This window comes from Condylostylus longicornis, unplaced genomic scaffold, assembly GCF_029603195.1.
Source record: "Condylostylus longicornis isolate FDR11 unplaced genomic scaffold, ASM2960319v2 ptg000034l, whole genome shotgun sequence".
Taxonomy (NCBI): domain Eukaryota; kingdom Metazoa; phylum Arthropoda; class Insecta; order Diptera; family Dolichopodidae; genus Condylostylus; species Condylostylus longicornis.
Window position 1 is genome coordinate 2,988,081 of NW_026578003.1, and position 18,557 is coordinate 3,006,637.

At 20.5% G+C, this 18,557-nt stretch overlaps 2 protein-coding genes across 4 annotated transcripts in view; one reads left to right on the plus strand and one right to left on the minus strand.

The window, feature by feature from the left end:
* LOC129608760 (polypeptide N-acetylgalactosaminyltransferase 5) overlaps positions 1-12,338 on the plus strand; it is a 72,186-nt gene extending 59,848 nt beyond the window's left edge. For 2 of the 3 annotated variants that reach the window (XM_055520459.1, XM_055520457.1), the window contains 9 exons: positions 2,278-2,494; positions 2,726-2,855; positions 4,736-4,902; positions 6,056-6,177; positions 6,325-6,699; positions 6,993-7,173; positions 10,373-10,512; positions 10,601-10,834; positions 10,902-12,333. In XM_055520459.1, the coding sequence (XP_055376434.1) occupies positions 2,278-2,494; positions 2,726-2,855; positions 4,736-4,902; positions 6,056-6,177; positions 6,325-6,699; positions 6,993-7,173; positions 10,373-10,512; positions 10,601-10,834; positions 10,902-11,048 (1,713 nt within the window). In that variant the 3' untranslated portion in view covers positions 11,049-12,333. Of the gene's footprint in view, positions 1-2,277; positions 2,495-2,725; positions 2,856-4,735; positions 4,903-6,055; positions 6,178-6,324; positions 6,700-6,992; positions 7,174-9,117; positions 9,299-10,372; positions 10,513-10,600; positions 10,835-10,901 lie in introns of all 3 variants that reach the window. The other variant, XM_055520458.1, reaches the window with a different exon arrangement.
* Positions 12,339-17,369: 5,031 nt separating this feature from the next.
* On the minus strand, positions 17,370-18,162 carry LOC129608765 (60S ribosomal protein L37a). Its single transcript, XM_055520469.1, has 3 exons — positions 18,097-18,162; positions 17,783-17,911; positions 17,370-17,676 (listed from the first exon to the last, which is right to left on the minus strand). The coding sequence occupies exons 1-3, from the start codon at positions 18,097-18,099 to the stop codon at positions 17,530-17,532; spliced, it is 279 nt and encodes a 92-aa protein (XP_055376444.1). The 5' UTR covers positions 18,100-18,162; the 3' UTR covers positions 17,370-17,529.
* Positions 18,163-18,557: the final 395 nt, after the last annotated feature.

Below are 18,557 nucleotides of genomic sequence, written 5' to 3' on the forward strand. Positions count from 1 at the left end.
TGAAGTTGATTTAGAATTTTAAAAGTATTTTTACTGCATTTACATTAAAATGAGAAGTCAGAATTGAATAATTTCTGTATTGTATTTATAAAAATTTTAATGTGAATGTTATTTTCTTTTTATTATTTTGATTGATCGATGTTTACAAAAACTTGCACATGTAGAAATGAAGAAACACTACATCGTAATAGCGGAAATTTAATATTTCAAAAGAAATAAAAACGAACGTGTAAACATAATTTTTTGTATTCTATAGTTAAGTATACTTTCATTGTCATCTCGAATCAATAATATGAAGATATTTTTAATCACTTTTACTAAATATAATTACAACAATAATATAATCTCATATTCTGTTGTCTAGCGCGAGTTATATGAGATAATATGAGAAAGGATGGCAAATCGCCTATGGCAAAAAAGATCCAGACAATTTTTTTTAAGTTTCAACTTATTTTCTTTCATGTAATATTCTTTCATTTTCTTTTACGTAATATTCTACACAGAAATTTGCAAAGTTAAATTAATTTGCAAAACTTAATGGTCAATCTACACCACTCTTACAAAAATCGAAATCCTTTGAAAAAGCTGTGAAATAATTTCACATAATGTACTTTTACTGTTAGTCCTGACAGCAATACGTTATAAAAGAAGTCAAGAATTCTTTTAGAAGAGTATCATCAAGCTAATTTCAACAAATTGTTCATTTTAAATGTAATTTTACTGCAATTTGTAACTCAAGTAAGGTGTGGTAACCTTAATCTATGTTTCAATTTATTCACAATTACTTTAAAATTTGATTATTATTCACAAATTTTCGTTTTCCTAGTCCTTTGCTAAAAAACAAATTTCAAAATGATGAGAAAACCCTGATCATTTCCCCAAGAATTAAGCTGTGAAAATAATGAAAATTTCACAAACAAATTTTGTACGCATAGATTGCAATACTAAATGAAAAATCATTTAATATTATAAAAAATTTAAAATATTTTTTTTTATTTATTAAACTTTATTTGCTTATTCAGTTGCATCCGATCACAATTGAATAAATAAAAATTACATTTAAATGAAATAAAAATCCTATACGTTTAATTCTACTTATTATACTGTATACGTATATATATACATACATATAGGTATGGTATTTAAGATATATATATATATACATAAATATATGGTATTTATGTGATAATTTTGAAAACGAGAAATTATTATTACTTGTTCAAATAATGCACACATAATTATTGTATTCGATCTCTTACGTACTCTTGAAGATTCAAGTTATTTTTATCAGACATCCATACTTATTACCAATTAAACATTCTTTTTAGATTAGATTACTAAGAATTTTTGTAATTATTCCCGTTATAATTTATGTATATAATAATATTATATAAAAATATATAAGTATGTATTAAAATATTTATATGTTATTCGGACATTATCTTTGTGTTAAAAGATGAAAATGTCTGGAAAATATCTAATTCTTTATCTTCATTGTAAAATAAAACTACAAAGTGTGGTAGATACCACAGTATACCACAAAATATCTATATTGTTAACTTATTTTGGAAGATTATAACTAATATTATAAAATAATGGCAATTTTCGTCATGTCTAAATCATTAAAAGATAGATCAACATGATTTTGCAACATAAAGAACTGAAAGATCATACCTACTTTCGTGTAATTAACATCTATGTTCAATTTTGAAAAAAGAGTAAGATCACTAAATTTATTTTTTACCATTCTTCCTGAATGAACGGCTTACAGCAATCCTACGAGCGAGACCTGAAATTTAAAAGTCTAATTATTTTATATATAATTACTGATAAATCTAAATCAAGAAAGATTTTTAAAATTATTTTAGTCTAGCATCAAAGTTGCGATAATAATTACTACTAAATAACAATATATTGACAAATATTGGTCGCTAAATTTTGTACTGACATAGAATTATTGCAGTTTCGATGTGCTAGATACCCCGATTTCGAATTTTGGATAATGTTGTGATAGTACATAATTTAGCAAATTATTGAAATCGTCATTAAATAATTAAATTTAAATAAAATATAGAAAGAGAGAATAAATTAAAAATTTAATAAAGAGAATACTCCATTCAGTTATAGAACGGAACACTCTGCATATATACAATATAATGTTTACATGATGTAAATTACAATATCATAATATATTTTTTTTATGAACTTACACATTTTTATTTTATATACTTACTTCAAAAATTAATTTTTCGTATCTTTATTTATTGCTTATTACAGATACAACCTGAATCAGGGAAATTAGTCGATGAAGATAGTATGGTAGATGAATCTGAAATAGATACAGATAAAAATGCTGATGGCAGCAATATAAATAATAGCAACAATAATAATAATAATGGAATAACAGTTTCTTTAACATATCGTAGTGTTGTATTAAAAAAATGGAAACCAGTTCCACCTGTAAAAGAAATTAGAGGAAAACCAGGTGAAATGGGTAAGTGTTTTATATATATTTTTGCTTTTCTTCTTGTGTTATTTTTGTTTTTTTTTTTTTTTTTTTTTTATAACAATTTATATATATAGTTTGTGCAGTATTGTACATATAAATAATTAAAATTTTTTTATATTCTTTCTAATGTACATTCATTGCTTGTATGTATATGCATATACATATGCTTATATATATAATATTAATTTAATTTGGTTTTGTTATTATCTATTTTAGGTAGACCAGTAAAAATTCCTGGAGAAATGCAAGAATTAATGAAAGAAAAATTCAAAGAAAATCAATTTAATTTATTAGCTAGTGATATGATCTCAATAAATCGTTCTTTAGCCGATGTACGACATGAAAAGTAAGTTCTCATTGCGTGTAATTTAGAATTAGAATTGAAGTAAAGCAAGTATAGGAAGCAAAAACCAAGAAAGAAAAGAAAATGGAAAAAATTAAATTTTTGAATAAAACATAAAAGATTGTTTATAGATCAATTACTTAAGTGTATAGTGTACATACCTACTTATGCATATATATATGAAAATAGGTAAATGTAGCAATTCTACAATAATATCAAATTGACGTCACTTTGAATTCAATAAATTCTAAAAAACAAAGTGTTGTATATACAGTAGAAGCAGCTTAAAAATATATATTAAACGCTGTGTTTAACATTAATATCAATAAATAACACTTTTTTAAAGGTGGATTTTTTGTTGTCTTTTCGTATTTTTATCACTTTTAAATATTTCTCGCATGATCGCTACAGTTTCAAATCGGCGTAGTCTGATTCTGATTATCAATTTGAACACGGAAAGATAGACAACAATTCGAGTTCGGCCTTCGTCGATAACATCTTTGAAAAACATACAATTAAGAATATTCTTATTAAATGTATTTATAAAAAACTGGCTTAAAATTTAACACCCTACATGAACCAGCCAGAAATACATATAAAATCATTTTTAAAAGTTAGATGATATCATTTGATTTTTTGATTCAAATAAAAAGTTAAATCTAGTCTCTTCCTTTAAATTGAAAAATCAAACACTTAAAAAATTACTCAATACTTTTTATTAATCTTTTATTATTTTTTTATTTAAAATAATTTGCATTTATGTATGTTATTAATGCATTCATTGTCATGTAAAAAAAATCTAACAATCTAAAAAAAATTATATGTTACTTAAATATTAATTTTTTTCTTATTTTGATGTAGTCATTTAAATGAATAATTATAATAATGAAATGTAATTATATTTAATTAAATCGATATAAAAATATAATATAAATTTTATATGAAAACAGTATTTAAAATAAGAAACTATTTTTTCTCTCTGCAAAAGAGAAAAAAAATAGTTTTTTATTTTACCTACAATCCGCAATGCAATGTGCACTGCCACTGCGCAGTCATATTTATTTTTCAAAATTGAGTTTTCTAGCATTACGTATTATTATTACGTTATTTAACATATTTTCATACTGGGTATACAATACAAAAATAAAAATTTAGTTTAGTTCAGAGGAAAAAAAAAGATAATTTAATCTGCGTGTTAAAGTTTCTAGACAGAATTTATTAACTGTATATGATTTCATATACAGCATGTTATAAAATATTCTAATAAAAGAAATAATTGCAATATTTTGTAGAGGAACATAAAAGAAAATCTGAAATAAAATATAAATTCTTAATTATTTACTAAACAACATTTAAAAATAGACTTTTACATTATGAAAAAGTTCAAGTTAAAATAGTAAAAAATATATACACTGAATATACTATTACAACTTCTGTTTATGGTTTAGAATAAAATATTTGTTAAGATTGTGGTTCAAACTTGAAAAGCATTCAAAAGTATTCAATATTGTTCAAGTATTTTGTATAAAAAGCCTGAAATTTTCATAATACCAAAAACTTCTTAAATAAGAAAAATTTTACAATTTGTCGCTAGCTCCTTTTTAAATAGTAAAATAAAAAATTTATTACAGTTTTTAATTTATTTTCCTTGGATTATATGGCCTTATTTTAAAAATATTTGAAATTTAATAATAACAAGTGAATTTTCAGATACTCACATTTTTTTTTTATGAGTATGTCATGATTTTCTTTATTTTTATGAGTGAAGTACCTATGTATAATAATTTTCGAATAATTCTTGTATAGCTATACATGTTAAACTTAATAAAATTTAAAAATAAATAAATAATTAAAATTACTGTGATTATATTTTTTATTTTTAGTTGTAAAAATAAATATTATCCACCGAAATTGCCAACAACATCCATAGTTATAGTTTTTCATAATGAAGCCTGGTCAACGTTATTACGAACAGTATGGAGTGTAATTAATCGTTCACCTAGACCAGTTTTAAAAGAAATTATTTTAGTTGATGATGCTAGTGAAAAAGGTTAGTTATATAATTATGTATATATAGACTATTAGTTAAGCAATTTATTATTATCTATTGAAATTACATAAATTAATTTTATCTTGTATGTTACCATTACAAATTTCATTGTATACTATATATGTATGTATATGTAAAAATTATTGCTTATATAAAAAATTTTATTATTGCCAATGGAACTGATCATTTAAACTTAAAAATTATAAAAAAATGTCATATTTAATCAAACACTTTTGAATTGTTAATATAAGGTATATTAGATATATAGAAATATAATATTTTTATTGCAATATTAATTTGAAATTACATATTTATACATAACCTTATAAATGTATTTTTAGATTGTGGTTAACCAATTCATGTCAGTTCATTCATTCATTCAAAGTTTTTTTGTGGTATTAAATTTACAAAATAGTATTATAATACAGATATAATTAAATAATCAAGATAACTTACATATTTTTTACATATTTTATAAATTTATAATAAAGTGCAGTATACTTGTACCAATATTCAAATTCAAATAAATATTTTGCAACTTTTCAAAATTTCAAAATGAGAACTTTAAATTACTAAATTGCTTGTATATTATCCGAGTTTCAAAATTATTTGAAACAACATTTTATAAACAAGAATGTTATCAATTTAGTAAATATTTTCTACTAAATTTTCATTATCAAATAGTAACATAAAAATAAGAAATTCCCATTTTTTGTTTTTTTTTTTTTTTTTTTACAAAATATATCAGTTAATTTCACTAGGTTTTTATAAATATCACAAAACTTATGACATAATTACTTATATGTTTGAAATTTCATAGTAAAATTTCTATTTCTGAACATAAATTGATAATTTAATGTTTGTTATTAAATTAATTGAAAAGAAAATTTAAATACAATTATCTGTAAATTAATTAACAACGTTCGAGTATTTCGTTTTTGATTATTAAAAATTTTACAAAATAAATGGCGTATATTTAAAGCGATAGATAAATAAGTAGATTAGCAATAGTAATAGCAATGCAATAAAATATTTGTGGCGGTAACACTTATTCTTTTTAAAACTGTCAAAATCAAATCTATGAAAATAAAAAAATTATTGTAATTTTAGATATCAAAATTGTATATTATAATTTATTACCATAAATTTTCAGATCATTTAGGAACAAAATTAGATGAATATGTAGCAACGCTGCCAGTAAAGACTTTTGTATTAAGAACTGGCAAAAGATCTGGACTGATAAGAGCAAGACTTTTAGGTGCCAAACATGTTTCAGTAAGTAATTGATTTTGCTTTTTGTTTCATAATCATAAAATATATACATATATAAGCGTGGTTATAATTCATCTAATCTTATTTTCAAAATAATTTTTAATATTAAATCTATCATACTCTTTAACAATTGTGCTTTTTTTTTTTTAGGGAGAAGTTATCACATTTTTAGATGCACATTGTGAATGTACAGAAGGTTGGTTAGAACCATTATTAGCACGTATCGTACAAAATCGACGAACAGTTGTTTGTCCAATTATTGATGTAATATCAGATGAAACATTTGAATATGTAACAGCATCAGATCAAACATGGGGTGGATTTAATTGGAAATTAAATTTCCGATGGTATCGTGTTCCACAACGTGAAATGGAACGACGTAATAATGATAGAACAGCACCATTACGTACACCGACAATGGCTGGTGGATTATTTTCAATAGATAAACAATATTTTTATGAAATTGGTTCTTATGATGAAGGAATGGATATATGGGGCGGTGAAAATCTGGAAATGTCATTTAGGGTAACTATACAATATTTGAAAATGCCTTTTTTTTTCAATTGAACTTGAAAAATTGAACACTAAGAATATAGACATAGAAAAATTGATTTTCCTTTTTAAAGTAAATGAAAAAGTTATACTTTTATTTTTTTGTTTTGTTTTTTTTTTTTTTTACTTTTTTTAGTTAAATATTTTATCTATTTATTATTTTTTATATTTCCCTTTTTTCTTATTTTATATTCTTTAATTATTTTATAATTATAAACTGAAAAAAAATACATTAAAATAAAAAAAAAAACAAACCCTAAATTTAGATATGGCAATGCGGTGGAATATTAGAAATTATACCATGCTCTCATGTCGGACATGTCTTTCGCGATAAATCACCATATACTTTCCCAGGTGGTGTTGCAAAAATTGTATTGCATAATGCAGCACGTGTTGCTGAAGTTTGGATGGATGAATGGAGAGATTTTTACTATGCAATGAGTACAGGTTCGCGTAAAATTCGTTTATTAATACACATTTTTTTTTTCTTCATTTCATAATTTTGTCTATTCAAAAACAATAAAAAATTACAAGAACCAACAGAAAAAAAAAGTAAAATATTTTTTTTACTTTTAAATGATGTTAATTAGATGTTGCGAGAACATTCAATTTTATCATTTCATTTTAACGCTTTATTTAACAAAGAAGAATAAGCAAAGTAAGCTAGAAATAAGTAAATTTATCCTAATGCAAAAAAAAAAATCAATTTACTAAAATAACAACATAGTGTATTTGGGCTCAGTATATATTCATACATAACTTATATACATAGGTGTATTCTAAAAATAAAATTTAGTTTAACCCAATCTAAGTCTAATTTATATTAATTTTTAAAATTAATTAAAAAATTTGTGTAGTTTTAAAATTTATGTTGTTTTTTTTAATAAGCTCTTACTAATCGTAAGTTACTAAACCAGACATTAATATTATAATATTTTTATTAATTTTTTTTTTGTTGTTGTTTTATCTTTTATTTTTGTGAATGTCCCTATGTAATGTGTCCTAAAATAAAATTCGAAATTTTAACACAAATTTTAAAAGTACCATAAGGAAAATTATAAAATAATTTAAAAAAGAATAGGGAAAATTACCACATTTGAATTTCAAAACTACAAAACTATTAAAATGTATAATTTTCATTTCATTTTTAATTGCGTGTTGAAACAACAAAGATTTCAATAATAATGTTCATTCAAAATCAAATAAAATGTGAAACAAAGTTGTGTATTACGTTTATGTTAAAGAAAATCACTATTTATATATAATATGTACATTAACTATTAATTTTGTAACCACAATGATGCACCAATTTTAAAATTGTATCATCAAACTTTCAGAGAATTTTCAAGATTTATAATTTATTAAATAATAACTATTATAACCAAGTTATTTGTTAATTACTCTAAATTTATTTCATTTCCTTAAACCATCGTAATTTGACTAAAATGTTAGGTCGATTTATTAGGTTAGTTATATAATTTAAGATTGAATAACTTTTTTTTTTGTTAAATTTCTTTGACTAAATAATATGGTGACTAAATTGTATCGAACTCTTCTAACCTGGGTGAAATCTATCTCTATCAAATATTTGTTTGAAAATCAGTAAAAAAATACGTATTACTAAGATTTTTAAACTATGAAAATTGATATATTTAGAAAATTCATACTAGAACAAAAAATAACAATATAAACTAAAGTGATTTTTTACAGTCTAAGAGAAACTAAAAAAATTGTTTTTCTTTTTTGACGTACTAATAATAATTTATTGCTCCTCTACTTTTTACCCAAAAGTACAATGTAATAATTAACCCCAAATTTTTAGTATTTCAATTAATACAATTTAATATGAAAAAAAGTAGAGACGAGGAACTAATAATAAATTTTAAATTTATAACGTAACCACTTAATCCTTTTTTCGTTTAATTATTTATCGTCTTCTTTTATTTATATTTTTATTTAATACTTTTTTTATTTATGATATTCTTTTGCTTCTTATTTTATTTTTAACATTATATTTTAATAACAAAATAACAATCAAATGAAATTTATATAAACAGTGAAAATAGAGAAAAATGTTAATTTAAAATATCTAAAGTTAAAAATATTGGAGTAATAAGTACAAAGTATAATTTAAAAATGTTATCACTGTTTCATAAATTTTCATTCAATTATTATACTAAAAAGACAAAACAATATTATTGTCTATTTTGTTTTTATTTTTTAATAATTATTATAAACTGGTGTCCGCATAATGCTTATATATAAAATTCTGTTTTTAATTTAAAAAATTCCAATTTATGTCTAATACCTAAACCATTCAAAACAAAATCTATAAAACAAAAAAAAAACAAAAATTCGTAAAAAAAACAAAACGAATGAACGAACATTCAGGTATGGACATGTGGAGGTGAATTAGAAATAATACCATGTTCCCGTGTTGGTCATGTTTTTCGTAAGCAAACACCATATACATTTCCTGGTGGTACAACAGAAGTTGTTAATCATAATAATGCTCGTTTAGCTGCAGTCTGGCTGGATGATTGGAAAGAGTTTTACTACAATTTCTATCCAGGTTTCTAATAACAAAATTAATTTGATTGCAAATAATTGTGTTTTTTTTTTCGTAATCTATATTTTATAAATAAATATACTTAATATAATTTTCTTTTCCTTTTTGGTATTGTAGTTTTTTTTTTCTCTTAATTACTAAAATTACTTTAATTGCTTGGTGTTTGACAGCTTATTGTTAGTACTTTAGTTTTTTTTTTAATTTATTTTATTAGCTTTTAACTTTATAATAAATATTATATAATTAATAATTATGTATTTGTTTTATTTTACTTCAGAAATATATTTTAATATTCGAAATAATTTATTTATATTTTTGTGTATTATTTTTTTTTATTTCATATAATGTTGAATAAATGTAAAATAATAAAACATTTTTGAAAAATTGCAATTTCACATGCACTTAGTAACACTACTTAACGAGTTTTATTTCAACTATACATATTTACCAATATATACATATATGCGTATATATTACACGTATATGTGTATATATATACATACTTTGTTTTTTCTTGCAACATTTTCATCGCATATAATTTTAAAAATTTTTACGTATAAATATATTTTTAATTTATACTTTTAGCACGTGCATATTTATGATTTAATTTAAATATTAGTAAAATAATAAAATTCAGAAACGAAAATTAATTTATTAAGAAAAAATTATTACTTCCAAAGTTATTTTTGAAGTGTTTTAAGAAAAAGAAATCTAGACTTAAACTCTTGATTTTTTGATCAAATTTATTTAATTTTTTTAAACAAATCTTTTATTAATTTAATTACTTATAAAATATTTGTACTATAATGTCGTTTCATCATACTTATTACTCTCTCATCCTTTTCTTCGGCTTTTCATTTTTAACCATAAGTATTCAAATAACTTGTAGAAAAAAAATGAAGAATTGTGAAAAGGAGATAAGAAGGAGATGTTACATTGGCATCACAATGTAAACAAAAGTGTAAAATGCATTATTCGTTTCTAAATTTTATTAACGAAAAAATTGTTTTTAAATAAAATTTTAATAAAATTTAAAATTTAATAATAAATTGTAAAAATAAATTAAAATTTATTTAGGAGCTCGAAAAGCACAAGCTGGTGATGTAAGTGAAAGGAAAGCTTTAAGAGAAAGACTGAAATGTAAAAGTTTCAGATGGTATTTGGAAAATATTTATCCTGAAAGTTTAATGCCATTAGATTATTATTATTTAGGAGAGGTAAATAAACTTTTATATGCGTACAAACATACATATATAAAAAATGTTCACAATATAAAACTTATTTATAATTTATCATTTTTTTTAGATTCGAAATGCTGAAACTAAAACATGTTTAGATACGATGGGACGAAAGTATGGTGAAAAAATTGGTGTCAGTTATTGCCATGGCTTAGGTGGTAATCAAGTTTTTGCATATACAAAGCGACAACAAATTATGTCGGATGATTTATGTTTGGATGCATCAAATGCACATGGTCCAGTCAATATGGTCAGATGTCATAATATGGGTGGTAATCAAGAATGGGTTTATGATACAGAGGTAAAAATTTTAAATAAAATTTTTATTTTTATAAAAAATAACAATCTTTATATTGTTGAATTTTTAGGATAAAACAATACGACATACAAATACTGGAAATTGTTTACAAAGACCAAGCAGAGAAGATCCAACAACACCTTTATTAAGACCATGTGATTTTTCAAAAGGACAACAATGGTTAATGGTATCCAAATTTAAATGGCAGGCCCAATAAATCTAAAAAAAAAAGGATAGTGTACACATACATAATATTGAGAATATCAATAAGAACTTTAATTTTATTTTTTTTGAAACGATACGTCATAAATAAAGAATTGAAAAAAGACCCGTACCAATTATTTGAAAAATTTATATTATTCCCAATCGAATATAAATTCTGATAAATAAATGTTAACTTTTAAAAGTCTAAAGCTAACAATATTCAAAAAAAGAAAAACAAATATATACATTTATGTATATAAAACTAATTTAAATAAAATTTAAAATAAATTCTCGGTAAAAATACAAAATTAATGAACAAAAGATAACGATCAACTTTTAAATGTCATATTTAATTTAATATTTAAATATAGCAAATATACAATCTATTTAAAAATTAAATAAAAATTAAAGAAAATGTATGTATGTTTAAGCAAAATAATGATGTGAAATTAAATAAATTAAGTAATTTTTATCGTATGCATATACATATATATTATGTATGTATGTATATAAAAAATACTATAATTTAAGTGTAAATTTAAAAAAAAAAATACAAAAATCAGAAATTAAATTAAAAAAGAAAAAGAACTCAAAATAAACGTGAAATATAATATAGAAAACGTGAGTGAGCAGTATTTAATAAATATAGTACTGATTTAAATTAAAATTTTATAAATATTAAAATCTGTTTTTATTTTATTTTTTTTTTAATTGATCTTATGGTTATCCTACAAAATACTTTAAATTAAAAAAAACGTTAAACTTTTTAATTTTATTGAATAAAATATACAGATTCATGAAATTATACTAGCTTAAAGCATAGATATATTCATATAAAATTTAATACAAAGAAAACAAAATATTCGGAGCAATAAATATTTTTAACTTAAGTTAATATTTTATCACAGGAAAATAAGAAATAAAATTACTTTTTTTGTTTTTATTAAATTTATTAATAAAATATAATCGAAAATTTGCTTTAATTTTAATGTATTGACATTATTTAAATGTTTTATCAATATGTGTTAAAAATAATTAAAAAATTAATTTGTAAAATTTAAAATTTCATATTTCCGATTTGGAAATATTTAAAAATTTTAAATCGCACTTTCTTTCTAGCTCTTAATTGGTATTTAATTATATATTTTGAAATTAATTTATTTAAAAAAAATTAAACAAAATATTTTTTGCATTCGATAAAAATCAAAATAATATCAAAAAAATTCAATATGTATCTTTTATTTTTATATAACTTTTAATTTCTTCCAAAACTTTTGTAAATTTGTAAGTTAAATGTATACTATAACGAATAATTAAAATTATTTTATAACCAATTTAATAAAAACTAAAGCAAACAAATAATTTGATATAAATGTAAAAGATTGAGAATTGTAATAAAAATATTTTATTTTAGTTTAAATTAAAAAAAAATCATCAAAATTTCAAAAAAAAGAAAAAAATTATTAAATGAATTTAATAAATTTAATGTGATAAATTAAATACTTCTTTAAATTAATTTTTTTTTCTTTTCATTTAATATTAAATCAAACAAAATATAATAAAAATTTTTATTAAAATTTTTTAAGAAAATTTTCATTACAGTAACATTTAATCATATAATATAAATACAGTAATAACTTCGTTTTTATTTTTATTTTTTTTTGTATTAAAGAATATTTCATGTTTTTGATGCAAAATACTTCCATTTCTTAAACTTTATAAAAAAAATATAAATATAGCATTATAAATTAAAATAGAAAGAATACTGCAAACAATTTCCATTAAAAAAAAAATTGTATAAAAATTAACATTATCATTGATAACGCTGTTTATAGCTTAAAAATCGACATATCACATTATATCGCTTATATTTTAAATAAATTCATATATAATAAATAATTATGTTTAAAAAAGAAAAAATATTGCAGTATTTAAATTCAGTAAGTTTTCTTGGAATATTTTATATAAAATTATTTTCTTTTTTCATTCTCTAGTTTTTTTTTTTTTTTTGTAATGAAACTTTAACGCTTAATAAAACTAATTTAAAAAAAAAAAACACACAAAATTTCATTTAAATTTTTTTAATTTTTCTATTTAAATAAATAAAATATTAAAGGCTTGTATCGTAGAACGTAAAAATATTCTGCCATTTTATATAATATTATACATAATTAAACATAAATGTAATTAGAAAAATATAAAATTCAAGTTTTCAATAAATATTTAAGTTTGTCTCTTTTATTTTTTTACCAATTTTTTTTTATTTTTTTGCAAATCATTTGTTATTTATTAAATATGATAAATATGTAAATACATTAAAAGTAAAAATTAAAATATTAAAACAAAATATATAAAGAATATAATTATCAATTTTTAATAAATTTTAAATATTATTTAATCTAGCCTCAATTATATAAAATATGAAAAACAGTATTTTTATTTTCAGTTTTAATTGTGAGTTTTGTTTTATTGTGTCAATCCCTCTAAATTATTCAATAGTAAAATTTAAAAAAACAATTTTTCTTAAATCTCTGAATACAAAGTCACCGAAACTTTGTTTTAATTAATAAATAATTTAGAAATGTTTTTTTTTTTTAAACCTATAGAAAACGAAAAAGTAAAATTAATAATATTTTTAGATGAAAATCTACTATTAAAAATATTTAAAAGATTTGATAAATAATTGAGGTTTAATTAAAAATTTTAATTTAAATTTTCATATTGCTGTAAATTATTATTATTTTATTAAATAATTTGATATATGCATGTATGTAAATTGAAATATATATATATATATTATATTACATATTCGTATGTATGTATAAAATTAAAATTTTGCACAAATTTTATGAATCAATTTGTTAAAACGATTTAAATAAAAAAAATATATTATTTTAGTTTTATACATACCTATATAAAATATATCTACATATATATGTATATGATTTAATTTATATATATATATATAATAATTAAATGATATTCTTTAAATAAATAAGAAACCTTAAAATTAAATAAAAAAGTATATAATAGAAATTTATTTAAATATTTTGTAAATATTTTATAGTTAGATTTTAATATAAACAAACAACAACAAAAAAAAAAAAAAAACAAAACTATTATTAAAAAAAAAAAATAAATAAAAAAATAGAAAAATTCTAATTTTAATTGTAATTATTTTATAGTAATATTTTAATTATATTATTTTATAATAGTATAAAAAAAATGTATTTTAGAATTTAAGAAATTTCCATATCTAAATTTTGTAAGAAATGCAAAAACTGCGTAATCTTACAAAATTTACAAAAAAAGATAAGAAAAAATTACAAGATTATAAAATTTTAAATTCAATAATGAATTTTTAACATAATATATAAATATAAATTCCCTTAAAATATTATCTGTACATAATTATAATAAATACATTTTAAAAATCTGTATTATAAATTAAAATAGCCACTATATTGTTTATACATTATTGATAATTCTAAAATATTGGCGATTGAAAATTGTTCTATTTTTTTTTCATTTTTTCAAAACAATTTTTTATTTATTTTTTTTTTTTATTATCAAAATTTAATAATTTACAAGGTTTTCTAGTTCAAGAATATTAAATTTTTCGCATATAGTATTTTAAATTTTTAAAAAGTAAATTTTAATAATTCAAATTTTTATTATAATATTACATAACATCACGTTTTTATTATATGCAAAACAAAATAAAAATTAAATAAAAAATTTATTGTTTGTCTATCTTATAAAATTTTTTTTTTCCATTTTTTTAACTCCAATCCATATTAAAAATTGATATATGAAATAATCATTTAAATAGTACTTTTTACAACAAAAAAAAATACGCTTATAAATACATTATAATATTGAAATATTTTAAATTTTATTAAATAAATATGCATCACTTCAATCAAATAACACATATAAATTGTACAAATAAATAATGGAAATAAATAATATATTTCTCAATATTTAATCACTTTAAATATTTTCTAAACTAATCTACCTAATTAACTTTCTTTACTAAATTATTAAATTAAATAAATGTAAAAATATAAGATCGTCATTTCAAAATTTTTTAGAATTATCAAGAAAAAAAAATTATTTTGTTTTTTTATTCCCTAGCATTCGTTTTCGTCACAACCACTATTTATTTAGAATTATTATAAAAAATACATATTCAATATAATATAAATAATATGTATTTTTATTATTTTTCATTGTTAATTTTCCAATAAAAGAAAATTAAAATAAATTTATTTCTAAAATATAAAATATTTTTACTTAAAATATTATTAATAAAATAAATTTTATATAATGTGTTTATATTTTATTGTTTATAAGAATAATTTTTTTTTAAATATCTCTGTTAAAATTTTAAAATGAATATATTAAAAATATATTGTGTAAGTACGTATATTTAAAATAGAATGATAATATTAAAAAAAAAACAATACCGCAAAAAAAGAAAATCATTTCTTCAAGTTCAAAAAAAAAAAAAACCTAAAATACATAAAAACAAAAATTATAAAAATATAGATAAATATAAAAAAAATAATTCCTACTTAATTTGAGCTTGAGGATAAAATAATTTTTTTACTTTTTTTTTGTTTATTTTTATTTTTTTTCTGTGAATTTATTATTTAATTAATTTTACGGTGATGGTGCAATTTATACTATTATTATTGAAAAAAAAAAATAGTTAAAATAAAAATACAAAAAATAAATATTAAAAAAAAAAAACAAAATATTAGAAAATCTTTTATATTAAAAACAACAAAAATTAAGTTAGATAAGATTGTAAATTAAGAATAGTTTCTTATAAGAAATTATATAAAAGCAACCCTAAAAACGAACTAATATTATATTATATATATTATATAAAATTATATTAAAAGAAAAAAGAAATAAATAAACATTTTTGTAAGAAAAACATTTTAATCATAATTTCTTAAAACATAAAACAAATTTTAATGCCGATTAATTTTTTTCCTTATTAACAATTTCATCCAAAAATTTTGATTAAATTTATTCATATTTATTATAATTTCAATTTATTTAATCATATTATAATAATTGATAATCTTCTTTAGTATCTCCAAATTTTTGATAATTCAGAAATGCACTGAATGTTCCAAATTAAGTTTTTTCATACATACCAATTAAATCTGCAGAAACTAATTATTCTACTTTTGCAGGTGTATAACATGCTCGAGTAATTCATCATTATCTAATATTTTTCTATTATGCTCTTCTAATTTATAATATTTAGAACATTAAGCACAACAGACATTTTCGAACTTGCAGTAGAATATTTCCAAGATAGTCTGGATATATCGAAAGTACTTTAAATTTAGACCCTTCAATATTGAGGTCGCATTACCACAATGTTTTAAAATTTTTTTGCTCCACATATAAATTTATTGATGCTGTTTTCGAAATGTTTTTGATAAAAGTATACATAATATGCATCGGCCTTCTAAATTCACGCCAATATATATGCAAAATTATGTGTATTATATATATATATATAAATATAAGTATATAAAGACAAGAAATACGAAATAAAAATTAGAATAGGATATTCCTTGACCCTCTTCCCATTTTGAACGATTTAATTGAGATCAAGTTTTAAAAGAGCTTTAAGGGTATCTGGAAATTGAAATAAAATGCTAATACAAAAATATGTTGATTCATTTATGTCACCTAAAATTGGCTTTTACTCGTATATTAATTTTTTTACTGGTTTCTTAATTATTTTTAAACCGAAAATTAAGTCTTAACTATTGATACTTGAAAAACATTGATATTTAATAGAATAAACAATTATTATAAACTTATATAGGTAGATATATACACATTTTCTCAATGCTGTAGCAATATAATATACAATACTAAATAAGTATATCAAGCTAGCTTCTTTTTCGAGATACCAGTAAATAATAGAGCTTCAAATTTTGCATTTAAATTTCTTCTAAAAATTTGATAATTTAAAATCGTAATATACAAACTCTAACTTGTAGGGAGTACGTCACTATTATTTTGCAATTTTGAGTTAGTATGCAACTTGACATTACAAAAATATTAGTATTTTTGTCAAATTAATTACTATGTTTAATATCTGGAATTGGAAACTTTGATTTATATACATACACACATACGTTGTGTTTCAACACTGAATATACATAAATAACATATAATCGTTTATAGAAACCTAGCCGAACAAGGAATTTTAAGTCTACATGGACTTCAATAGCACTTTCAAAACATGCTTTAATTTTACATGTAAGATACTTAAAATAAAGCCATTAAAAACAATGTATACTTTATCACTTTAATCTTTATTAATTTTTCACTTTAGTGATCATTCATTGCTGTCTTGTTTTACATCTTTCAAGTGCGCCAGATCTTTTGACAGTTACGCACAAATATGTTATTTAAAAATATTAACTTAGGCGCCTAACATAAATTAAAAAATTTGCTTATTGTTCCTTGGTTTCTCTTAAACGTCTGACAGCTGATCTTACTGAAGCAGCAGCTGTTGTGGAATAAACCCAGGCACCACCTGCAACTACACGTTTACATCTCTTACATGACCAAATACCTACACAAGCACGCTTCATTGCATCCTAAAATAAAATTCATTTGTAAACAAATTGTATATATGTATATATATATATATAAATATGCATGTAAATTTAATACACTTTATTCATTTTTAACTTTTCTACTTACTTTACCACAGAACGTACAAGTATATTTAGAATGCTGGGTAATTTCCATTTTTTTAACCATTTTACGTAGTGAGGCACCATAACGTGTACCATATTTACCTACAATTCCAACCTTTTTAGTACGTTTGGCCTAAAACAACAAAAAGTAAATAATTTTCAATTAATTTAACTTTATTAATATCTATATTTAAGAAATTTAGATAAATTATTTCATGAAATCTAAAGTAAATATTGAATTTTCGGGATATCATTTAATAAAAATATAATATTACTAAAGATTATTTGAATTAAAATTGATTTTTTTTCTGTAATTACCATTTTTTCTGATGTTTCTCTATCAAAATTTGAACCGGAAAGAAACGCCAGATGTCAATGTCAAACAATCAATATCTATTTTAATGTCATAATAAAAAACACTGCCAAGTGTGAAATATATTAATTAAAAATTTTATTCCAAAATATCAAAGATTTAAACCATTTTATAGCAAACATAAATTGTTTAAAAATTATCTATAAATTTTATTAAATTTATAGCAAACATAAATTTCCTATGAAATTTATAAAATTTAAAATAAACTGAAAAATTTTCAATACTCTTCTACGGAATACCTAATAATCATATTATAAGACTGCAAAATTTAGCTTAGAAACTTTAATACCCGAGTTTTGTGCTAATTCAAATATAATTATAGTACAATGTTAAAATCAGAAAATAGTTGTGAAAAATACATTATACATTTGCCTATACATTTTTCACCTGTTATCAATAGATGAAA